At 43.0% G+C, this 26,120-nt stretch overlaps 2 protein-coding genes across 10 annotated transcripts in view; one reads left to right on the forward strand and one right to left on the reverse strand.

Moving 5' to 3' along the window:
• ZNF674 (zinc finger protein 674) overlaps positions 1 to 3,651 on the reverse strand; it is a 28,106-nt gene extending 24,455 nt beyond the window's left edge. For 3 of the 8 annotated variants that reach the window (XM_082446511.1, XM_082446504.1, XM_082446510.1), the window contains exons 1-2: positions 1,223 to 3,461; positions 585 to 904 (exon numbers count right to left, since the gene is read on the reverse strand). Coding sequence is in view for 6 of the 8 variants with exons in the window: in XM_082446504.1 (XP_082302630.1) it covers positions 585 to 674 (90 nt within the window). In the remaining 2 variants the exon portion in view is untranslated. Of the gene's footprint in view, positions 1 to 584; positions 905 to 1,222; positions 3,462 to 3,509 lie in introns of those variants that run through there. The other 5 variants (XM_082446506.1, XM_082446508.1, XM_082446505.1 and 2 more) reach the window with 5 other exon arrangements.
• The window catches only part of CHST7 (carbohydrate sulfotransferase 7), an 81,295-nt gene continuing 58,776 nt past the window's right edge, over positions 3,602 to 26,120 (forward strand). Inside the window, exons 1-2 of one of the 2 annotated variants that reach the window (XR_014258769.1) lie at positions 3,602 to 3,731; positions 14,510 to 15,557. The gene's annotated coding sequence lies outside the window, so the exon portion shown is untranslated. Of the gene's footprint in view, positions 3,732 to 14,509; positions 15,558 to 26,120 lie in introns of those variants that run through there. The other variant, XR_014258768.1, reaches the window with a different exon arrangement.

Raw genomic sequence — 26,120 nt, forward strand, 5'->3', positions numbered from 1 at the left:
CAGGTGGGAAAGCAAGATGAGTATGGGAGTGTGATGGCATCTGTGCAAAAACACATGTTACATATATGTCTATTTTTAGTTAAATTGATGTAAATGCATCTACAGCACCTTATCACCAAATTGTTAACAGTGGGCATCTGTGAGGAAGATGTGGTACTGGGGAGAGAAGAAGTAGGGATCTTTTGGATACTGCTTTTATGCATATTGGAACATGAGACATGGATTTACTTTCATTATTTCAAACATAATGAAAAAGCAAAATGTGAGCCGAAAGTGAAGAAATAGAAAAAGCAAGACGAGTCTATTTATGTAAACAATCTTCTCTGAGAAGGAAAAGAGGAAAAGATGCAGTGCAGTTCCCAAAGGGAAGTAGTTGAGAGGTGTCTTTCATTCTACACCCCCCTTTTTTTTTTTTTTTTTTGGTGGGGAGGGGAAGGATTAGAGAACCTGAGGTGGATGACAGGTTGAACAGAAAACAGCCAGAGCCGAGGGGGACTGACAGATTTTTCAAGGCTGCAATATAATTTCCTAATTGCTGCCTCAAATTCACTGGAAACAAAGTAGGGGGTAAATTAGGAACTCACCTGGGCCACGGCCATCCGGCTCTGCCCTGACAAAGGATGGAGATCTACGAAGGCAGAATTAGGAGGGTCGAGATCAGTGCCTACAGCCATGAGACCACCATCACCAGCTTCATAACAATCACTCTTGCCCCACAGCGGGGATGATCTGGACACGTGGCCTGGTAGCTCCAGCCTGTTCCCCTGGGACACGGCTAAGATCCTGTGGGTTTTCCACGTGAATTTATTTTCTCTTCCTGGACAGATTTATGACTTGTGTTTAAAGACATCTCCTCGGAAGCCATTAACAACCTGACATCTCCTTTCTCTCAGGAATTCTATGCCTGGAAATGTATCATAAAAAGGCAATCATAAATAAGCACAGGCTACAAGGATGTTAACTGTAGGTGTTTCCACCATTCAACAATTTGGAAGCAACTAAACCTCCAGCAAAGGGGACTCAGATCAAAAATTAGACACACAACGTGGGAAAGACCACATGGGCTTTAAAAATGCAATGCAATCCTGTTCTCATCTCTTAACATATTTAAAAGTAGGTTACCAGAAAGCAAGTGCAGCGCGATCTCCTTTGTTAAGCAATATGTATTTATTGAGGAAGAGCAGTCCAGAAGAGCATTTATGAAAATGTTGACACTGCTTACCTTCCAGTGGTGAGTCCACCTTCCCTCTTTTATGTACTTGCATTTGTTCATTTTTCACAATATCATTTACTAGTAAAATAAAAAGGAGAAATGATTGCAAATCACCTATTATCACACTGAGCCCTGGAGGTGATAGACCCTGAGCAAAGTCTGGAGGACAGGGACAGCTTGCTGTGGTCTGGAGGAAGGAGACAAACCAGAGCTGAGCGCAGGGCAGAAGGGAGGGGCGAGGAGGGAGGAATGGAGGTGTGTAGAGGGAGGTTAAGGGCCAGGTATTGGTCAGTTCCACATGGAGCTGGAAACCACTGACCTTGCGCCAGGCTCCTTCCGCCCTTCAGTGGGCCACCGCCACCCTGTTCCCGCCCCAATACTTCCTTATTTCCCATTATGTCCATTTGATCGCCATGCTCTTCCTTATTTGGCGGTGTTCAAAACACAGTTTCAGCAAGGAGCTTTTGTTAACCATTGCTACTGTAGCAATCCCTGCCTTAGGATCAGCACAACAGGGCTCAGCAAGATGGAGCTTGATGAGCCACTTCCCAGACCCAGTTACTAGCATCAAACTGAGAGGCAGCAGAGCTAGGTGATGGCCTACCTAGAGACCACGCTGAAATGTCACAGACACACAGAAACCAAAGGCACCTCTTTGGTCATCCAGTCAGGGTAGAGGAGATGCAACATTTCTGCTACAGATAAGTAGGCTGTTTATACTATGGGACTGACTCAAATCCAAAACTAGCCCAGGGGACTTCCCTGGCCATCCAGTGGTTAAGACTGTGCTTCCACCGCAGGGGGCACGGGTTTGATCCCTGATTGGGGAACTAAGATCCCGCATGCTGCCAGGGGCTGCCAAAAACAAAAAACAAACAAAAGAAACCAAAAATAGCCCATGGCACAAGAGGGAAGTATAATGATGTGTGCACAAATGTGTCACGAGTGGAGAAAGTCCCGTGAGGCAGGTAGTCAATCTTTCCAGCCTGATCCTGCCTTTGCAGGCACTACAGCAGGGCAGCGTCCCGCCATCCGTCTGTAACCTTCATCCCTCTCCTCCAATAGGGGTTCAACTGACCACCATCACACAGCTCTTGATGGTGGCTAGACGTTGAGTCACCGAGTCAGCCTTGCTCTCTCTCAGCTGAAGGAAGGCACAGAGGGCACTGCAGGTCCAGTTCTTCTAGGACCTGCTATCCTGTGAGCCCCTTCCCTCTAACCAGAGCACCTGGGTCTGTCCTGTGAGCCTTCCCCCTCTGCCCCTGGGGTCTGGGCTGGCGCTCCTCTTCCAACTCCCCTCAGAGGAGCTATTTTATTTCTAAGGAGGCAGGACCCAAGGATTCAAAGACAAAGGTACCTTTGCTGGGACCATCACTTCAGGACCATGTCTCTGCCTCTGACCCGGGGAGCGCACCTCCTTCTGAGGCCTCAGACTGGGTCTTCTGTAGTCTAACTAAGGAAGCCCATGGCAGATCAGCTGGTGTCTGAAGCTGCTGAGCCGTGGGCTCAGCTATGAACCCTGACCCTGGAAAGGCAATGACCACAACACAGGCGATGCAATTAGCAACCTCCATGATGGAGCCAAGTTGAGGAAAACCCCAAAGGTTTCCTTGCCACCAGAAGGCACAGTGCCTCACTCTAGTTTTAAGAATTGACATTCAGTAAGAGCTCAATTACCGCCCGATAAGGTCTGGGCTCTGGAACGAAACTGACCGCCTGCTCTGCCGCTTTTATTCGTGTAACAAGAGGTCAGGGCCTACTGTGTGCCTGTTCTACTGTTCTACGGGTTCTACTGTTCTACGGGTTCTACTGTTCTACGTGAACAAAACTTCAGAGCTCCCCCATCTTGCGGAGCCATACTCTTAGCAGGGGAGAGACAGTGAGCCAGCAAAGGGATAAATTTAGGGTGTGTTTGTTGGAAAGGCATAAGCGTCATGCCGAAAAAACGAAAACAGAAAAAGGATCCCTCCACTTTACTGTGTGACTTTGGTTAGGTTTCCCAGCCTTTCTGTTCTTGCTTTCTCTCTGTAAAACAAAGAGCATCGTAGTACCTACTCACAGGGCTATTCTGAACAGACTACTGTGAAACACAGGGGTGCCCCGCATTTACTAGGCACTGAGTAAACGGTCGCTGAATGACTCAAGCAATGGATCAATCACTCGCTGACCCCCGTAGCCCCGCCCCCTCCCCTCCCCACCACGGCCCTGTCACTCAACCCCCCAGGGGCGCGACCTCATTGCCCAAGGCCCCTCCGACCTCCCCATCCAGCCCATCCCCAGCTCCGCCTCCCCTTACTCCACCTCCTGGAACCCCAGGTCTCAGGGCAGATAACAACCGCAAGCGTCAACTCGCACCGCCCTCGGGGTCAGCAGAGCACTTCCGCTCGCCGTCGCCCCGGGAGCCCGAACGCTGTGCACGCGCAGGAGCGGGCTTTGGGGGCGGGGCGGGTAACACAGCCAATGGGCAACAACACGGCGCCTTTCGGGGACAAAGGATTCTGACGTGGCTCCCTGTGAGGTTAGATGGAGCGACGACAGCGTGCGAGCATTTTCCGCGACGAGTCGTACGAGAGGCTGGGGAGGCGTCTCGGGCGGCGGGAGGCGAGCGGGCTCCGCGCGGACTGTCGTGGCGATCCGAGTCCGCCGCCGCCGAGGCCGAGGCCCGCTCTCCCAGTCCGTTCTCCCGCGCGGCCGGGCCTCCTTGTTGCTGTGCTCCCGGGGGAGTTCCCGCCCCTCCATCTTCCAAAGCCACGCTCTCCTCTTTCTTTAGAGCCTCAGAATAAGAAACCGGTAGTCGTGCCTGCTGCCTCCGCGGCGGCACATGGGCGCGGCCATCTTGGACGCGGGGTGGAGCCGTCGGAGCCGGGCTCTGGTCTCAGGCCAGGGGTCAGAGAGCAGGGTTCACGCTCAGTCGGGGAAGCAGCATGGAGGAGGGGCTGGGAGGTGGGCTGCAGGGCAGGCAGCGTGCACAAATGAGGAGGAAACCATGATGCCTGATTCTCCTGAAAGAAATCGAGGAACTCCGGTTTCTGGGACCTTGGGGATCCTTGGAGAATCTGGGCTTTGCCGTTTTGAAAGCACAGCATAAAGTTAGTGGAGAGCTGTTTGTCTGACGATGCCAGCCAGTGGCAACAAGGGCTGCTAAAAGTCCTTTAGTGCCCTTGAGGAAAGTTTTCTGTTCCCTGTCGGGGTCTGGGGAAAGAGGCCAAGTGTGTGCCGTGTGCTTGTGGTACCTGCCTGGTCACCAAGCAGAACTCCTTGGGCTGGGCAAGGCAGGGTCTGGGCTCAGTACACCCAATTCCTTCTGTGCTACAGCCAACAGGTGCCAGGCACTGTTGAGAGAAGCAAGTGACAAAAGCAGTCATGGAATCCAACATACATTTATTTACTCTTCCACCTGAACATATTGCTTTCTCCCTGCCTTTCCCTTTCCCCTCTGAGGAGGTGGTGGCATGTGTGATATTCCCAGGTTGGTTGGATGAATCATTGCCCAAATCTACAACCTGGAGGTCTCCTGGGAAGTGCCTCTGTCCCAGTCTTGTGTAGAAGTCCCGGGAGAAGGGTCTGTTTTCTGTCAGGCACGTGACTGGGGACTTGCCCCCCCACTGTGATTCTTTGTACCTTCTCAAATGTTGGCCAGGTTTAGGGATCCTAACCTATTCATTTCCAGAAGAGAGGTGACCTGATAAGTTTTTCTGACACCACTGTCAGGAGGCAGGAGAAAGTTCATAGAGTTAGTATGACAGTGTCCTGAGGACAGTAGAGAAACCTCCAGCTGCAGAAAGACCTGGTCATTGGCCCTGGTCAGACGCTCCCCATATCCTGACTCTGCAGGAATGAGTGCTTTCACAGAAGGAGAAAGGGCTGGCGAAGGGCGTGCAGTTGTTGCTCATGCCGTGCCAGCATCTCCTAGTGTGACTTGGGCATCCAGGAACCAAGAGACATGCCAAGGTGTTCTTCCAGCCCACACTGCGCCCAGCTGTTGGGATCTACCGATCCAGAGAAGAGAAGGCTTGGCTCCACCACTTACCGGCCCTTTGGGCCTCTTCTACGTCATAGCTAAAGACCACACATCCCACCGGGCTGTCAGGATTGTTTAAAGGAACATCTCTAGCGCCCCCAGCCCACAATGTGTCCTAAGGCAGGCACCTGGTAAGTGGTGGTTTTACCAAACCAAACTTGGGTCCACTCACCCACACCCCATAAAGCCAATGTACTGACACCAGGTCGTGGTGAAGGAAAGTACAGTGTGTACTGCAGGGCGCCAAGCAAGAAGTCCAGGCAACTAGTGCTCAAAAGGCCTGAACTCCCCGATGGCTTTCAGGGAAGGGTTTTTAAAGACAGAGTGAGGCAGGAGGTTGTGGGATGTGTGATCAGCTCATGGACATTCTTCTGATTGGTTGGTGGTGAGGTAATCAGGGAGTCAACCTCATCAGCCTTCTGCTTCCAACCAGTCTGGGGTCTCTGTGCTTGTGGTCAGCATGCAGTTAACGTCTTCCACCTGATGGGGGTTTCAGTGTCTGCAAAACAGTTCAAAGGATATGGCTCCGAATATTATCTATAGCCCTTGGGGAGGAACTAAAGGTCCTTGACTTTGTTTAATGGCTAAACTATTATTTTGTCTTGCTTGACTGTTTCCCTTTGTTTCTGCATTTTCTCACTTCTCTGATTAAATTATTCTTTGAAACTTGGGGAAGACCAAGGAGGCTAAAGTGTTTCTGCAGATGAGAAGCAGGTGGAGGACATGGGAGGGGTCTGTCCCGGGAAGGCCTGTAGGGTCCTGCTTGGTTACCGTGGCAGTTTCTGCTGTCCTCTCCCCAACACTAGGGGGCGTGCTGGTGCCAATGCTCTCCTTCCTGCACCGTGTGCTTCCCTCCCCTTCGCCACCAGCCTTGCCCAGGGTCACCACTGAAAACTTCTTTTTTTTTTTGCCCAGGGCCCAGGAGTGAACCCGGGCCCTTGGCGGTGAGAGCACAGAGCCCTAACCACTGGACCGCCAGGAATTCCCTGAAAACATTTTTTTAAATGGCAGTGAGGCCTCTAATTAAGTTAAAATTCATTGCAAAGTGTAACCCCAGCAGGCCCAGGTTACTCAAGCCCTTACGTTCCAAGGAAAAGCCTGTCTCGGGAAGACTGGTCCTTGTCCCACTCCTGGGGGAGCACCACAAAGACCCTGGCGTGTTGCGCCTAGTAGGGAATTTCTGTAATCCAGGCACCTCTGTTCCACCTGACCAGGTGGTTCATGCTAGTGGTGTGACGTATGGTGAGGGTCTGTTTTGTATGTCTGAGGCCCTCGGCTGTGCTGTATTAGTTTGACATCTGGGGGCTGTAGACCGAGTAGCTAAAGTGAGTCACGTGGACGCTGCATGCCTGCATGACTGACCTCCAGTCAAATCTCTGGACCCCTAGGCATGGGTGAGCTTCCCTGACTGGCAACACTTTGCATGTGTTGTCACACATCATTTCTGGGAGAATTAAGCATCGTCCATGTGACTCCTTTGGGAGAGGACAACTGGATCTCACCACTGGTTTCCACTGGACTTCACCCCTGCACCTTTTGCCTTTGCTGATTTTACTTTCACTGTCATAAATCCTAACTATGTGTATGGGACTTCCCTGGTGGTCCAGTGGTTAAGACTCCATGCTCCCAACGCAGGGGGCCCAGGTTCGATCCCTGGTCAGGGAACTAGAGCCCGCATGCCACAACTAAAGAGCCCGCATGCCGCAACTAAGACCTGGTGCAGCCAAATAAATAAATAAATTTCTTTTAAAAATAATAATAATTTTGTATATTACAGCTCAGCAGGACTCACAGACTCTGAAAAGAACTAACTCAGCTTTTCTGAGTCCCGAGTCCTAGGGAATCTTCAAGCCTGAGGGTGGTCCTGGGGAACCCGAACATACTGTTGCTGTAGATTCTGAGGTTGGTTTGTTTCAACCATCCCAGTGGGTGGACCTCATGAACACAGCCTGACTCTGCCCCCAGCAGTACACTTGCTTGGTGTTTGTGAGGAGGTTGCAGATCTGAGGAGCAGCAGCCGGAGGGCACTGCTGTGATTTTCCCACCTCCGAGGAGCAGAGGTCCTGAGTGCTTGCAGTGGGCGGCAGCTGAGGGAGCTTGCTTTCTTGCTGCGGTGCAGGGTTCTGCTGAGGGTCCCTGGTACCTGCCTCTTCCTGGAAGTCTTCCCTGCAGTGACTGAGGTGACAGGTCCATCAAGCAGTGCCTTGATGACGTTCTGCTCTTTGAACTGCGTGAGTTCCTGTAGGAAAGGGAAGGCCAGTTGCAAGTGTTCATCTCCTGCTGCACTGCACTGCTGTCTGTGCCGCTGCCTCTGCAGATTTCCCACAGGCAGGAGAGTGTGCAGAGTGAATGGGGCTGGAATAGACAAAATGGGGATCCACCCCAGGGAACTGGTTGATGGCTCCAAAATGGTGGCATGAAGCCAATCCCATGACTGTCAGCTGGCACAGAGGTTAGAGCTTCAGTCTTTGGATGACTGCGTCTGTTAATTGAGAAGGCTGTGTACCACAATAAACCCCAAAGGAGGAAGACTTCAGCTAGTTTTTGACGATTCTACTTTCAAGTTCTCTTTCTGTTACTGAAGGATGTTGTAATAAGCCAGTGTGTAATAATATGTACTGTGGGAAACAGGCAGGAGAGTATGTAGAGCTGCTGTTTTCAGAAATGAATTCCCTTTCCTCTTGTGCCCCTCTCTTCAGTCATTTTGCTGTACCCTTCACGTCCTATGTTGATGTCACTATCTCATCTGAATTTAACAGTGGTTTTTGCCAGATGTCTTACCACTGGTTGATATATTTAAATTATTGCCTGTAGCCAAATGTATTTTTATACTTCTGCTTGCTTCAGTTATTTTTGTACGAGTTTCCTGTTGATTTGTAATGTATTAGCACAAAACAAATTCTTAATGTCCATCTCCAGTTTGAATTTCACATGCTAAACCAAGAAAAACCTATAGGGCTTCCCTGTTAGCGCAGTGGTTAAGAATCCCCCTGCCAATGCAGGGGACATGAGTTCGAGCCCTCGTCCGGGAAGATCCCACATGCCGCGGAGCAACTAAGCCTGTTCTCTAGAGCCTGCGAGTCACAACTACTGAGTCCGTGTGCCACAACTACTGAAGCCCATGCGCCTAGAGCCCATGCTCCGCAACAAGAGAAGCCACCGCAATGAGAAGCCCGTGCACCGCAACGAAGAGTAGCCCCCACTCGCCGCAACTAGAGAAAGCCTGTGTGCAACAACAACGACCCAAAACAGCCAAAAATAAAATAAATAAAATAAAATTTTAAAATAATAATAATAAGATGGGGGAATTCCCTTTAAGAATGCTTGATTCTTTAAGGAAAAAAAAAAGGATAACCTATAAATTACAATTATTTAGATTTTATTAAATTATCTGTTGGTGAATAAAGTATGAGGTATGCTTAAAAGAATATAGAGGAGATTCATATTTCTATTTCATATGAGTTTTCTGAGTAAGAACACATCCCTCCCATCCACATTCACTATATTCACAGGGTTTCTGCAGTATGAATTCTCTCATGCTTGGTAATGGCAACAGTGCAGCCACATCTAAAGGATTTCCCAGATTTAATACATTTGTAGGATTCTCTCCAGCAAGAATTCTCATATCTCAGCAACACAGAGGTCATGTCTGCAGACCTTCCCACATTCATATCATTTACAGAGTTTCACTTCAGTATGAATGCTATGATGTTGAGTAAGATATGGGGATTGGCTAATTCAACACATTTGCAGGATTTCTCTCTGATATGAATTCTCTAACGTTGAGTAAGAAGGGAGTATTGGCTAAGGTCTTTCCATGTTCCTTACTTTAATAAGGTTTCTATTCAGTAGAGAGTTTATAATGCTGAATAAGTTGTGATCCAGAACTAAATGCATTTGCAAATTGATTTGAATTGTACGTTTTCTCTACACCATGTGTTCTCTGATGTTTACTCTGAGCATTAACTAGAAGTCTTCACCATTTCTCAAGTTTATAGGATTTTACTCAAAATAAAATCTTTGTCCTTGAGCACAAGAGTAGAATTCTCTCTTTTTTAAAACATGCTGGGTTTTTAAAAAAATTATTCATTTATTTATTTTTGGCCGCACCACACGGGCATGTGGGATCTTAGTTCCCTGACCAGGGATGGAAGCCAGGCCCATGGCTGTGGAAGTGCAGAGCCCTAACCACTGGACTGCCAAGAAATTCCCAAGAGTAGAATTCTCTTCACGCTCATTATATTTCAAGGGTTTTTCTTTAGCATAGGCAACTTTGTTTTATTGGGAGTAAATTTATTTGGGTATAAATTAATACAGTATTAATATATAATACTGATATATATCATATATATCACATATATAATATTGTTTTATTGGGAGTAAATTTATATGGGAATTTTTTATCATATATATAATACTGAGTTTCTCTAATTCCTTTTGTGAAAATGCTCTTGAACCACTGGCTTCAAATGGAGACCTTTACCAGGTTTGTTACATTTGCCTCTTTTTTCCCCAGTGTTTTTCTTTAGCATAGATAACTTTTACCTGAAATGCCTCCCTTTTCCCCTCTGCATCTCAAATTAACCTTTGCATTGTCACTTTTTTTCTGAAATGAAAATTGTATCATTGTTAATATGCACAGATACCCTAGCTAGATACCAACTAGGGACTTCGTAGAATCAAGATTAGCCATCATGTACGTGTCAATGATAACTAGTAAAATATATATACTAGGAAGAATGATGCACATCAAAAAGCAAGAATTCAACTATAAATAAACCTAAGAAGATTGTATGTCATCTATATAAAAGAGAATAAATAAATTGTATTCATGAATGCAGACTCAATACTGTAAAACCCCAATTGTCCATAAACCTAATCCATGAATTTCAGGCAATTTGAATCAATATTCTAAATAGGATCAGGGGCCTTTGGTACAATTCTTCATTTTGATTGGCAGGAAAAAATATATATGAAAACAGCCAAGGGTATTTTGAGGATAGTTATAATAAGGGAAGACATATAAGATACTACACTCCATTATAAACTACAGTAAATAAAACATGTGGCATAGAGCAGAATTAAAGAAATCACTGAAACAGAATAAAAAATCCAGAATTGGTGTCAAGTATATGAAATACTAAATGAAGTTTAGCTAACAATAGTGTGAAAAAACTAAGAAATTGAGAGGGGAATTTGCCTTACTATATATAAAGTTATAAATCTACTTAAACTAGGTTATGATGGTTGATGAAAAAGTCAGTGGAAGGCAGAGGTCCAATGCATAGCCATGCATATATGGAGAATAACATGACAAATGTGTTGTTCCAAGTTTGTGGAAACTGATAGTGCTGATATGATGTAAATCTATTTGTAAGGGAAAAAAATTCTGGACCCCTAAATCATATCATATACAATGACAAACTCCAGATGGATTAAAATTAAATACGACAAAATAATAAAATGTCATAATGAAATATAGGAAAATATCATATAACATTGTGATGGAGGATAAACAGGAACAACTCAGAAGCCATAAAGTAAATCCTAGACCTCATTAAAACATCTTTAAAATCAAAAAAATATCAAAAGGTAAGATGTACATTGGGGGAACTTCCCTCGTGGTGCAGTGGTTAAGAATCTGCCTGCCAATGCAGGGGACATGGCCCTGGTCCGGGAAGATCCCACATGCCGCGGAGCAACTAAGCCCGTGCGGCGCAACTACTGAGCCTGTGCTCTAGAGCCGGTGAGCCACAACTACTGAGCCCACGTGCCACAACTACTGAAGCCCGTGCACCTAAAGCCCGTGCTCTGCAACAAGAGAAGCTACCACGATGAGAAGCCCGTGCACCACAACAAAGAGTAGCCCCCGCTCGCCACAACTAGAGAAACCCCAGGCGCAGCAACGAAGACCCAATGCAGCCAAAAATAAAAAATAAATAAATAAAAAATAAATAAATTTTTAAAAAAAGATGTACATTGGGGAAAATATTTGCAACACTTACAACAGAGCTACTATTCCTAATAAACAATATCCCCACAAACTGTTGTAAGAGAGAATAGAAAAATAGAAAAATGGACAAAGAATATGAAGAAGCTAGTCACAGAATAAGAAAAAAGTTGTAACTATTTTGAATTAGTTTTTCTTTTGGATGGTATACCATGTGGATATAGTCTTCAAAGGAATAAAGGAAGTTCATATTTATGAGGGGGAGGTGTGCTCAATCTCATATTTGCATCTCTGACTCTGAATTTTTTCTAAACTATAATCTTACATTTCCTACTGCACATAATGCTTGGGAATCTAATTCACACCTCAAACCTATTAAAAGTCAAACAAACTCATCATATTTTTAATCAGAGTAACATACAATCATTGTATTAAAATTAATGAGAAGAAACTGGAACTCTCCTACTTTTCTGGTGGGAATGTGTTGAATAAAAAGATACAGCCACTTGGGAAGACAGTTTAGCAGTCCCTCAAAAGATTAAACAGAGTTACCATATGGCCCAGCAATTTCACTCCTAGGTGTATACCCAAGGGAATTGAAAAACATGTTCACCAAAATAACTTGTTGTACATAAATGTTCAGAGCAACATCATTCCTAATAACCAAAAAGTGGAAACAAACCAAATGTCAATCAACTGATAAATGGATAAACAAAATGTGTAGCTATACAATGAAATATTACTTAACCATAAAAAGGAATGAAGTACTGATACAATGTACAATGTGTATGAACCATTATAAGTTAAAGAAGTCAAATACTACTCAGCCATGAAAAAGAATGAAATTTTGCCATTTGCAACAACATGGGTGGACTTGGAGGGTATTATGCTAAGTGAAATAAATCAGAGAAAGATAAATACTGTATGAAATCACTTATATGTGGATTCTAAAAAATTAATGAATATAACAAAACAGAAACAGATATAGAGAACAAAATACCAGTGGGGAAAGGGAATGGGGTAGGGGCAAGATAAGGGTAGAGGATTAAGAGGTACAAGCTACTATGTATAAAATCAATAAGCTACAAGGATGTATTGTACATCACAGAGAATATAGCCAACATTTTATAATAACTATACATGAAATATAACCTTTAAAAATCGAATCACTATGTTGTACACCTGAAACATATACTACTGTACATCAACTATACCTCAGTTAAAAAAAGAAAGAAGCCAGACACAAAAAGCCACCTATTCTATGATTCCATTGATATGAAATATCCAGAATAGACAAATCCCTAGAGACAAAAGTAGATTAGTTTCCAGTGGCTGAGGGGAGGGGGAAGTGGAGAGTGGCTATTAATAATTTATTAATTTACTAGGGCTGCCATAACAAAGTACCACAACTGGGTTGCTTAAACAACAGAAATGCATTGTCTCATAATTCTGGAAACTAGAGGTCTGAGATCAAGGTGTTGGCAGTACCCATGTTCCCCCTGGAGGCACTAGAGAAGTATCTGCCCCAGGCCTTTCTCCCAGCTCCTGGTAGTTCCTTGGCTTGTGGCAGCATAATACTAATCTTCACGTGGTGTTCTCCCTGTGTGTGTGTCTGTTTTTGTGTCCAAATTTCCCCTTTTTATAAGGACATCAGTCACATTGGATTAGGGACACACCCTACTCCAGTATGATTTCATATTAACTAATTCCATCTGCAATGACCCTATTTCCAAATAAGGACACTTTCTGAGGTAGGGCTTCAACATGAAATTTGGGGAACAAACACAATTCAACCTGTAACAAATGGGTATGGAGTTTCTTTTGGGGATGATGGAAGTGTTCTGGGAATTAGAGAGTGGTGGTAGTTGCACAACATTGTGAATATACTATAAACCACTGAACTGAACATTGTAATGGTGAATTTTGTGTTATGTGAATTAAATTTCAATTAAAAATTACCCCCCAAAAAAACCTTAAACCCTCTGGCAAGGTTGTCTTTTTCAAGCCTGGGTACAATGTTATTCCTCACAATTTACATAGAATATAAGCTCCCATGAGGACAAGGGTTTTTGTGTAATCTGTATCTTAGTGCCTAGTATACTGCTGGAAACATCATAGATGATGAATAAATATTTGTTGAATTAATAGATAAATAAATGAGAGTTTTATACCAGGTCTTAAAATTGTGCATCCGAGAGGTAAAATATCTTAAATATGTAACCTTTAAAATTAATCTGGTTTTAAATACTACAGTCAAACAGTGCCTTAATAGTCTTCTCACTGCAGAAATCTTGTTGCAGCCTTAGTAGAGAGGGATGGCAAAGTCTAATTCAGGATCATCACTGCTCAAAGAGCTTTTTAGCTGAAAATAAGAGAAAAGTAGCAAAACTCATCATCTCTAAAAAATTTCTCTCAAATGGATCATCTCCCATGTTCCTACTTTGTTAATACTTGCTTTGTGGGACTTCCCTGGTGGCGCAGTGGATAAGACTCCACACTCCCAGTGCAGGGGGCCCAGGTTCAATCCCTGGTCAGGGAACTAGACCCCACATGCATGCCGCAACTAAGAGTTCACATGCCACTACTAAGGAGCCCACAAACCGCAACTAAGGAGCCCGCCTGCCGCAACTAAAACCCTAAATAAATAAATAAAATATTTTTTAAAAAAAGACTTGCTTTGTGATTCCCATTTTCTCAGCTAGGAGCCAGAAGGCTAGGTAGCCTGGTGGATGCAGAGGAGAGGCTCCTAAGACACACAAAGCAGGGTAGAGAAGGTTGGTGAGTGAAACTGTAGAAGAAAAGGGGATTATTCAGCACAGACATGATTTAGTAGAGTTGTTAAGATTTGGAACCCTATGTTGATTGGTGAACTGTACTAAGTCTTCATGGAGTTGGAAAGGCCCTTCAGTGTTATCCCTAATTGAAGCAAAGGTGCCAGGCCTTGAACCAGTTGTTGGATATGGAGATGGGGCATGACTTTCCATTAGATGACTTTCTTGAGCCAAGGGCAAGTCCTGAGAGAGACTCAGCTGAGAGTTATTGGCTGCAGACTCTCTAAGCAGCTGAGAGAATGAGTAACTTAGTCCTAAAGGGGGAGACATCTGAGAGGCACACTACTGCATACACTACATTTTATTACATTTCCTATCAAGGCCATGTGATTCTTCTGAGATGGAGGGAGTGGATGATGGTTGGAAGTAATGAAACTGGAGCCCGAATGAGAGCCAAGGAATGATAGAAAGGGAAGGCAAGGAGAATTAAAGACTGAAGAACAAGTGATTGGTTCTTTAGATTTTCAGTGACTGATGAGATCTTTCCCTTACAGTGGCCTCCTATGAGTGAAAATGGGTGACTTCATATCCTCCACCGGAGTTCTGCTGTGAGCCCAGATAGGCAGACAAGAAGAAAAGCCTGTCAAAAGAATCTGGAGGAGGAAAATTTTCCTGAGGCAGATTTTGTTTGGTTTTATTTTGTTCTCATCAGTCCCTATTATGCCATTGTCAAATGCCTACTTCGTCTAACACAAGTCAAGCCCTGGTCAAAAGGGTGAATTCCTAGTTTGCTAAGGATTTTTATTGTGAATGGGTGTCAAATATTTTTCAAATTGGTTTTCATCAATTGATCTTATTAGGTCATTTTTTTCTTTAAATTGTTAATATGATACATTACATTGATTTTCGAATGTCAAACCTTCTTTGCATACCTGGAATAAACCCATACAGTCATGGTAATTATTTTTTTTTTTATATATTGCTGGATTCGATTTGTTAGTATTATGTTGGGGATTTTTGAATCCCTTGCTCATGAGAGATATTGGTGTATACTTTATTTATAATTGATTCAGTTGCCTGGGTTAGAGCACTGAAGTCTTACATTTCCTTTCCAGGAGCTTCCAACATCCTTGCAATCTAACCTTAAAGTGACTGCGTATCTCTTGCCCAATTCCAAAGTTCTTACATCAACACACTGTACCTATCACTAGATTTACATAGCAACTAGACTCTTGAAAAGGGAATACTAATCAAATGCTTTACTCAAAATGAATTTTTTTCAAAACCAATACATAAGAAGTAATAAATACTTTCGACTGTATAAAAAAGACCTAACTGACCTACACCCTGTTTTCTCCCCATCACATTTATATAATCAGTAAATAAAGCATTTATAAGGAAATGTGAACATATTAACAATGCTTAGTCATGACACTGACAATGCCTAGTCCAACTATCAGCCTCACAGGCATATAGCCTATGGTTGTATTCATCTTCTTCTCCTTGGCATCACAATCTCTGTATTTCTCAGGCCTGGGGGCATTCTTCCATCTTGGTGACCTGGTCCTGTCTTGGTCAGACTGCAGTGAGTCCCTTGTCTTCCCAAGACACTTGTTCACCATGTTCCATGTTCACCATGGAACAGTGATTAAAAGCATGTTCTGTGGAGCCAAACTGCCTGAGTTTGAAGCCTGGCTCGGCCACTTACTAGCAGCATGGTCTTAAGCAAGTTACTTAAACTCTGTGCCTCAGTTTTCTCATCTATATTATTATGACTATAATAAGTATACCTACTTCTTAGGGCTATTGTGGAAACTAAATGGAGTTAATATCCATAAAGTATTTAGAACAGTGTCTGATATACAGTAAATACCGTTATAAGTGTTAGCTATTAATGTCATTATTTCAATGTATCTGAGATCCTCTTGAATTCAGTGTTGATGGCCCTTGCCAGCCGCTTCACATGCCTGTGATGTTTGCTGACATTTTCTAGTCCTGGTTTCTCTTCATAGTAAGCCTTTCTTCTGCCTTCCCAGGCCCTATCAAAAAGAAAAGTTTGGGGGACAGGCAATATTATCAGGCAGTCTTCTGACCCCCATTTGGCCATATAAGAATGGGCCTTGGGCTTGGAACACTTCCTTACCAAGAGATAACGAGCCCACAAAACCTCTGCTTGAGTGAATATCTTTCCCTGTTGCCAGCTCAATGTATGCTCCTTTGTACCACTTAAGCATGTGTGTCATATGGCACCTGGCCAACCCCACTGCTGTATCTGTCCAACGAGGGGAGGGGACAGGGCCCTTTACTAAGGTACAAGAGAGGTGTGCAAAGGCACACCCTGAGTGTGCCCTGAGTCAGCTGTGGAGAGAGACCCAGTGGCCGTGGGGGACCAACACCCACTACTGAAGCTGATCTTGCTGTCTATTCTCTATGTAAGTAGTGTACTGTTTCATTCAGTACTTGACTGCATTGTATTTTCCTTGGTGACTCCAATACCAAGATGCAGTGGGAAGAAGTGTTTGGAATCCTCACCTGAGACTGGTAACCAGTACACAGTGTTCTGCTCAACAAAAACAAAACAAAACAAAAAATTCTACTCAGGGGAATTCCCTGGTGATCCAGTGGTTAAGTCTCTGTGCTTTCACTGCCGAGGGTGTGGGTTCAATCCCTAGTCAGGGAACTAAGATCTCACAAGCCAGGGCGGCCAAAAAAAAATTTCCACTCAGGAAGTCCATTTGCAAGAATGACAGGTAAGCCTGGGAGGCTCTAGTGTCATGAACTCCTGGCTTCAGTTCTAGCTCAAGCCAGTAGGAACTAAGTCACCCTGACTCGGCCACTGACTCCTCACAAGGTGTCTTCCCAGCATGAGAAAACCAAATGAGCAAGGGTATGAATGCATGTCTCAAGGCCTGAACAAATGTTAACTCAAAAAACAAGCAAAGAGCCTCACACCCATGTCCTTTCTGAGAATGTTCCTTTGGTAATGAGGCTTTTCTGCAGAGTTGTTGAGAGTCCCCTGTCTGGTATCTTGAATCCAGCCAGAGTCCTAGTAGGATTGACACTCACAAGTGCAGTAGGAGGAGGGGAATTTTGCTGTATTTTTTGGTGGGTAGTTCAGGGTAATGAACTAATGTTTGTTGAGTGCGCATCCACCTCTACTACACTACTGTGTGAGGTCCTATAACAAGTATAAAACAGACAATGAGTTGTTAAACATAAGATAATTGAGCATAAGACAAAGCTCTTGGCATAGAGAGTCTTCCAGTAGGGCTGGAACCTGTCTAACAATGCTACATCTACAGGAGAATAATAAATGCATTAAGGGGGACTTTGGAAGAACAAAAGAGCTTCAACAGAAAATTGGGGAAGCCTCCATAGAAGAAGTGACATTTGAGCAGGGCCTTGAAGAATGGCCAGGGTTTAGCATGCAGAGATGGGAATGGGAGTGAGAGGAAACAAGGGTATTGCAGGCAAAGGAAAGATTGGGTTGGCCAAGAAGTTCATACAGGTTTTTCCATACCATGTTATGGAAAAACAAGAACTTGTTGGCCAACCCAATAGCTTGAATAAACTACAGAGGTGAAAATGAGTGAAGGACATTTGTGTAGGAAACCCAGAGTTGGTATGAAAGGAATGGGGAGAGTTAGGCTGAAAAGATGGCTTTGACGAGACTTGATAGTACTTAAATGCTGGACTAAGTTAGATTTGGGGTTTTAGACATTGGATACAACTGAAGGATTAAGAGAGAGGGCAGGCCTGGATGAGAGTTACACTTTAAAAAGTTAACCTGCTGAGGGAGACCTTCAAGATGGCGGAGGAGTAAGACATGGAGACCACCTTCCTCCCCACAAATACATCAAAAATACATCTACATGTGGAACAACTCCTACAGAACACCTACTGAACGCTGGCAGAAGACCTCAGACTTGCCAAAAGACAAGAAAATCACCACGTCCCTGGGTAGAGCAAAAGAAAAAAGAAAAAACAAAGACAAAAGAATAGGGATGGGACCCGCACCTCTGGGAGGGAGCTGTGAAGGAGGAAAGGTTTCCACACACTAGGAAGCCTCTTCACTGGTGGAGATGAGGGGTGGGTAGGGGGGAAACTTCGGAGCCATGGAGGAGAGCACAGCAATAGGGGTGCAGAGGGCAAAGCGGAGAGATTCCTGCAGAGAGGATCAGTGCTGACCAGCACTCACCAGCCTGAGAGGCTTGTCTGCTCACCCGCCGGGGGTGGGGCGGGTTGGGGGCTGGGATCTGAGGCTTGGGCTTCAGAGGTCAGATCCCAGGGAGAGGACTGGGGTTGGCTGCGTGAACACAGCCTGAAGGGGGCTAGTGTGCCACAGCTAGCTGGGAGGGAGTATGGGAAAAGGTCTGGACCTGCCTAAGAGGAAAGAAACCATTGTTTCAGGGTGCACAAGGAGAGGGGATTCCTTCCCTCTGTGCCCACAGAAGGCAGAGCACCACCTAAGCAAGCTCCAGAGACGGGGGCGAGCTGCAGCTATCAGCTGAGACCCCAGAGACAGGCATGAAATGCTAAGGCTGCTGCTGCAGCCACCAAGAAGCCTGTGTGCAAGCACAGGTCACTATCCACACCAATGCCCTAGAAGCCTGCTCAGCCTGCCACTGCCAGGGTCCCGAGGTCCAGGGACAACTTCCCCGGGAGAACACATGGCACGCCTCAGGCTGTTGCAATGTCACGCTGGCCTCTGCTGCTGCAGGCTCACCCCGCATTCAAATTATGACTACCATACCCCTTACTCTCCCTGGCCTGAGAGAGCAACAGAGCCCTAATCAGCCGCTGCTTTAACCCCGTCCTGTCTGGGCAGGGAACAGACGCCTGAGGGCACCTACACAGAGAGGCAGGGCCAAAACCAAAGCTGAACCCCAGGAGCCGAGGAAACAAAGAAGAGAAAGGAAAATTTCTCTGTGCAGCCTCAGGAGCAGTGGATTAAATCCCCAAAATCAACCTGATGAACCCAGCATCTGTGGAATACCTGAATAGACAACAAATGTTCCCAAAACTGAGGCAGTGGACTTTGGGAGCAACTGCAGATTTGGGGTTTGCTATCTGTGACTGATTTTTTTCTGATTTTTATGTTTCTCTTAGTTTAGTTTTTAGTGCTTGTTATCAGTGATGGATTTGTTTATTGGTTTGGTTGCTCTCTTCCGTTTTTATTTTATTTTTTATTTCTTTATTTTTATTTTATTATTATTTTTATTTTATTAATTAAAAATTTTTTTAATTTAATTTAATTTAATTTTCTTCCTTTTCTTTTGAGCTGTGTGGCTAACAGGGTTTTGGTGCTCCAGCCAGGTGTCAGGCCTGAGCATCCGAGGTGGGAGAGCCGAGTCCAGGACATTGGACCACCAGAGACCTCCCGGCCCCATGTAATATCAATCAGCGAGAGCTCTCCCAGAGATCTCCGTCTCAACACTAAGACCCAGGTCCACCCAACGGCCAGCAAGTTCCAGTGCTGGACGCCGAATGCCAAACAACTAGCAAGACAAGAACACAACCCCACGCATTAGCAGAGAGGCTGCCTAAAATCATAATAAGGTCACAGACACCCCAAAACACAGCACCGGAGAAGGTCCTGCCCACCAGAAAGAAAAGATTCAGTCCCAACCACCAGAACACTGGCACCTGTCCCCTCCATCAGGAAGCCTACACAAGCCACTGAACCAACCTCACCCACTGGGGGCAGACACAAAAACAACGGGAACTACGAACCTGCAGCTTGTGAAAAGGAGATGCCAAACACAGTAAATTAAACAAAATGAGAAGACAGAGAAATATGCAGCAGATGAAGGAACAAGGTAAAAACTCACCAGGCCAAATAAATGAAGAGGAAATAGGCAGTCTACCTGAAAAAGAATTCAGAACAATGATACTAAAGATGATCCAAAATCTTGGAAATAGAATGGAGAAAATACAAGAAACGTTTAAAAAGGACCTAGAAGAACTAAAGAGCAAACAAACAATGATGAACAACACAATAAATGAAATTTAAAATTCTCTAGAAGGAATCAATAGGGGAATAACTGAGGCAGAAAAACGGAGAAGTGACCTGGAAGATAAAATAGTGGAAATATCTACCACAGAGCAAAATAAAGAAAAAAGAATGAAAAGACTTGAGGACAGTCTCAGAGACCTCTGGGACAACATTAAACACACCAACATTTGAATTATAGGGGTCCCAGAAGAAGAAGAGAAAAAGAAAGGGACTGAGAAAATATTTGAAGAGATTATAGTTGAAAACTTCCCTAACATGGGAAAGGAAATAGTTAATCAAGTCCAGGAAGCACAGAGAGTCCCATACAGGATAAATCCAAGGAGAAACATGCCAAGACACATATTAATCAAACTATCAAAAATTAAATACAAAGAAAACATATTAAAAGCAGCAAGGGAAAAACAACAAATAACACACAAGGGAATCCCCATAAAGTTAACAGCTGATCTTTCAGCAGAAACTCTGCAAGCCAGAAGGGAGTGGCAGGACATATTTAAAGTGATCAGGGCTTCCCTGGTGGCGCAGTGGTTAAGAATCCGCCTGCCAATGCAGGGGACATGGGTCCGAGCCCTGGTCCGGGAGGATCCCACATGCCACAGAGCAAAGAAGCCCGTGCACCACAACTGCTGAGCCTGCACTCTGGAGCCCGTGAGCCACAACTACTGAAGCCCGCATGCCACAACTGCTGCAGCCTGTGGGACTAGAGCCCGTGCTCCGCAACGGGGAGAGGCCACCGCAATGAGAAGCCCGCGAACTGCAATGAGGAGTGGCCCCCGCTTGCGGCAACTAGAGGGAGCCCGTGCGCAGCAACGAAGACCCAACGCAGCCAAAAATAAATTAATTAATTTAAAAAAAAAGAATTAAAGTGATCAAAGGGAAAAACCTACAATCAAGATTACTCTACCCAGCAAGGATCTCATTCAGATTCGATGGAGAAGATAAAACCTTTACAGACAAGCAAAAGCTAAGAGAATTCAGCACCACCAAACCAGCTTTACAACAAATGTTAAAGGAACTTCTCTAGGCAGGAAACAACAGAGAAGGAAAAGACCTACAATAACAAACCCAAAACAATTAAGAAAATGGTAAGAGGAACATACATATCAATAATTACCTTAAATGTAAATGGATTAAATATTCCAACCAAAATACATAGACTGGCTGAATGGATACAAAAACAAGACCCGTATATATGCTGTCTACAAGAGACCCACTTCAGACCTAGGGACACATACAGACTGAAAGTGAGGGGATGGAAAACGATATTCCATGCAAATGGAAATCAAAAGAAAGCTGGAGTGGCAATTCTCATATCAGACAAAACGGACTTTATAATAAAGACCAGTACAAGAGACAAAGAAGGACACTACATAATGATCAAGGGATCAATCCAAGAAGAAGATATAACAATTGTAAATATTTATGCACCCAACATAGGAGCACCTCAATACTTAAGGCAAATGCTAACAGCCATAAAAGGGGAAATCAACAGTAACACAATCATAGTAGGGGACTTTAACATCCCACTTTCACCAATGGACAGATCATGCAAAATGAAAATAAATATGGCAACACAAGCTTTAAATGATACATTAAACAAGATAGACTTAATTGATATTTATAGGATATTCCATCCAAAAACAACAGAATACACTTTCATCTCAAGTGCTCATGGAACATTCTCCAGGATAGATCATATCTTGGGCCACAAATCAAGCCTTGGTAAATTTAAGAAAATTGAAATCATATCAAGTATCTTTTCCAACCACAACGCTATGAGATTAGATATCAATTACAGGAAATATTGTGTAAAAAGTACAAAAACATGGAGGCTAAACAATACACTACTTAATAACCAAGAGATCACTGAAGAAATCAAAACGGACATCAAAAAATATCTAGAAACAAATGACAGTGAAAACATGACGACCCAAAACCTATGGGATGCAGCAAAAGCAGTTCTAAGAGGGAAGTTTATAGCAATACAATCCTACCTCAAGAAACAAGAAACATCTCAAATAAACAACCTAACCTTACACCTAAAGCAATTAGAGAAAGAAGAACAAAAAACCCCCAAAGTTAGCAGAAGGAAAGAAATCATAAAGATCAGATCAGAAATAAATGAAAAAGAAATGAAGAAAACAATAGCAAAGATCAATGAAACTAAAAGCTGGTTCTTTGAGAAGATAAACAAAATTGAGAAAACATTAGCCAAACTCATTAAGAAAAAAAGGGAGAAGACTCAAATCAATAAAATTAGAAATGAAAAAGGAGAAGTAACAACTGACACTGCAGAAATACAAAGGATCATGAGAGATTACTACAAGCAACTATATGCCAATAAAATGGACAACCTGGAAGAAATGGACAAATTCTTAGAAAAGCACAATCTTCCAAGACTGAACCAGGAAGAAAGAGAAAATATAAACAGACCAATCACAAGCACTGAAATTGAGACTGTGATTAAAAATCTTCCAACAAACAAAAGCCCAGGACCAGATGGCTTCACAGGCGAATTCTATCAAACATTTAGAGAAGAGCTAACACCTTTCCTCCTCAAACTCTTCCAAAATATAGCATAGGAAGGAACACTCCCAAACTCATTCTACGAGGTCACCATCACCCTGACACCAAAACCAAACAAAGATGTCACAAAGAAAGAAAACTACAGGGCAATATCACTGATGAACATAGATGCAAAAATCCTCACCAAAATACTAGCAAACAGAATCCAACAGCACATTAAAAGGATCATACACCATGATCAAGTGGGGTTTATCCCAGGAATGCAAGGACTCTTCAATATATGCAAAGCAAGCAATGTGATACACCATATGAACAAATTGAAGGGGAAAAACCGTATGATCATCTCAATAGATGCAGAAAAAGCTTTTGACAAAATTCAACACCCATTTATGATAAAAACCCTCCAGAAAGTAGGCATAGAGGGAACTTACCTCAACATAATAAAGGCCATATATGACAAACCCACGGCCAACATCATTCTCAATGGTGAAAAACTGAAAGCATTTCCTCTAAGATCAGGAACAAGACAAGGTTGTCCACTCTCACCACTATTATTCAACATTGTTTTGGAAGTTTTAGCCACAGCAATCGGAGAAGAAAAAGAAATAAAAGGAATCCAAATCAGAAAAGAAGAAATAAAGCTGTCACTGTTTGCAGATGACATGATACTATACATAGAGAATCCTAAAGATGCTACCAGAAAACTACTAGAGCTAATCAATGAATTTGGTAAAATAGCAGGATACAAAATTAATACACAGAAATCTCTTGCATTCCTATACACTAATGATGAAAAATCTGAAAGAGAAATTAAGGAAACACTCCCATCTACCATTGCAACGAAAAGAATAAAATACCTAGGAATAAACCTACCTAAGGAGACAAAAGACCTGTATGCAGGAAACTAAGACACTGATGAAAGAAATTAAAGAGGATACAAACAGATGGAGAGATATAACATGTTCTTGGATTGGAAGAATCAACACTGTGAAAATGACTACACTACACAAAGCAAACTACAGATTCAATGCAATCCCTATCAAACTACCACTGGCATTTTTCACAGAACTGGAACAAAAAATTTCACAGTTTGTATGGAAACAAAAAAGACTCTGAATAGCCAAAGCAACCTTGAGAAAGATAAACGGAGCTGGAGGAATCAGGCTCCCTGACTTCAGACTATATTACAAAGCTACTGTAATCAAGACAGTAAGGTACTGGCACAAAAACAGAAATATAGATCAAGGGAACAGGATAGAAAGCCCAGAGATAAGCCCAAGCACATATGGTCTCCTTATCTTTGGTAAAGGAGGCAAGAATATATAATGGAGAAAAGACAGCCTCTTTAATAAGTGGTGCTGGGAAAACTGGACAGATACATGTAAAAGAATGAAATTAGAACACTTCCAAATGCCATACACAAAAATAAACTCAAAATGGCTTAAAGACCTAAATGTAAGGCCAGACACTATAAAACTCTTAGAGGAAAACATAGGCAGAACACTCTATGACATAAATCACAGCAAGATCCTTTTTGACCCACCTCTTAGAGAAATGGAAATAAAAACAAAAATAAACAAATGGGACATAATGAAACTTGAAAGCTTTTGCACAGCAAAGGAAACCATAAACAAGACAAAAAGACAACCCTCAGAATGGGAGAAAATATTTGCAAATGAAGCAACTGACAAAGGATTAATCCCCAAAATATACAAGCAGCTCATGCAGCTCAATATCAAAAAACAAACAACCCAATCCAAAAATGGGCAGAAGACTTAAACAGACATTTCTCCAAAGAAGATATACAGATTGCCAACAAACACATGAAAGGATGTTCAACATCACTAATCATTAGAGAAATGCAAATCAAAACTACAATGAGGTATCACCTCACACCAGTCAGAATGGCCATCATCAAAAAATCTACCAACAATAAATGCTGGAGAGGGTGTGGAGAAAAGGAAACCCTCTTGCATTTTTGGTGCGAATGTAAATTAATACAGCCACTATGGAGAACAGTATGGGGCTTCCTTAAAAAACTAAAAATAGAACTACCCTATGACCCAGCAATCCCACTACTGGGCATATACCCTGAGAAAACCATAATTCAAAAAGAGTCATGTACCACAATATTCGTTGCAGCACTATTTACAATAGCCAGGACATGCAAGCAACCTAAGTGTCCATCGACAGATGAATGGATAAAGAAGATGTGGCACATATATACAATGGAATATTACTCCACCATAAAAAGAAATGAAATTGAGTTATTTGTAGTGAGGTGGATGAACCTAGAGTCTGTCATACAGAGTGAAGTAAGTCAGAACGGGAAAAACAAATACCGTATGCTAACACATATATATGGAATCTAAAAACAAAAAATGGTTCTGATGAACCTAGGGGCAGGACGGGAATAAAGAAGCAGACCTACTAGAGAATGGACTTGAGGACACGGGGAGGAGGAAGGGTAAGCTACGGACAAAGTGAGAGAGTGGCGTGGACATATATACACTCCCAAATGTAAAATAGATAGCTAGTGGGAAGCAGCCGCATAGCACAGGGAGATCAGCTCGGTGCTTTGTGACCACCTAGAGGGGTGAGATAGGGAGGGTGGAAGGGAGGTGCAAGAGGGAGGGGATATGGGGATATATGTATACATATAGCTGACTCACTTTGTTATAAAGCAGAAACTAACACAACATTTAAAGCAATTATACTCCAGTAAAGATGTTAAAAAAAAAAGTTAACCTGCTGACATATAGACCAATGGAATAGAATAGAGTGCAGAAATAAACTTTCACGTTTATGGTCAATTGATTGTCAATAAGGATGCCAAGACAAGTCAATGGGGAAAGTAAAGTATGCTCAACAAACGGCATTGAGAAAACTGCATATCTGCATGCAAAAGAATGATGTTGGACTCATATATTATTCTATAAACAAAAATTAACTCAAGATGGATCAAAGACCTAACATAAGTGTTACAACTATAAAATTCTTAGAAGAAAATATAGGGGGAAAGCTTCATGACACTGGATTTGGCAATTATTTTTGGATATGACATCAAAAGCACAGGCAACAAAAGAAAAAATAGATTAATTGGACTACATCAAAAAATTTCTCTTTAAAACTTTGTGCATCAAAGGACACTATTAGCAGAGTAAAAAGGCAACCCACAGAATGAAAGAAAATCTTTGCAAATCATATATCTGCTTAGGGAATAATATCCATAGTATATACAAACTCCTACAGCTCAACAACAACAAAAACCCAAACAACCCAACGAAAAAGTGGGCAAGTGACTTTAATAGACATTTCTCTAAAAAGGATATACAGATTGTCAATAAGCACATGAAAAGATGCTCCATATCACTAATCAGGTTAATACAAATCAAAACAACAATGAGATACCACTTCTACCCATTAGGATGGCTATTATTAAAAAAAAAAAAAAGACAAACAGAAAATAACAAGTGTTAGCCAAGGATGTGGAGAAATCAGAACCCTTGTGCATTCCTAGTGGGAATATAAAGCGATGCAGATGTTGTGGAAAACATTATGGCTATTTCTCAAAAAAAAAAAAGTTAAGTGTAGAATTACCATATGACCCAGTAATCCCACTT

The sequence above is a fragment of the Balaenoptera physalus genome (genome assembly GCF_965194825.1).
Source record: "Balaenoptera physalus genome assembly, chromosome: X".
Taxonomy (NCBI): Eukaryota; Metazoa; Chordata; class Mammalia; order Artiodactyla; family Balaenopteridae; genus Balaenoptera; species Balaenoptera physalus.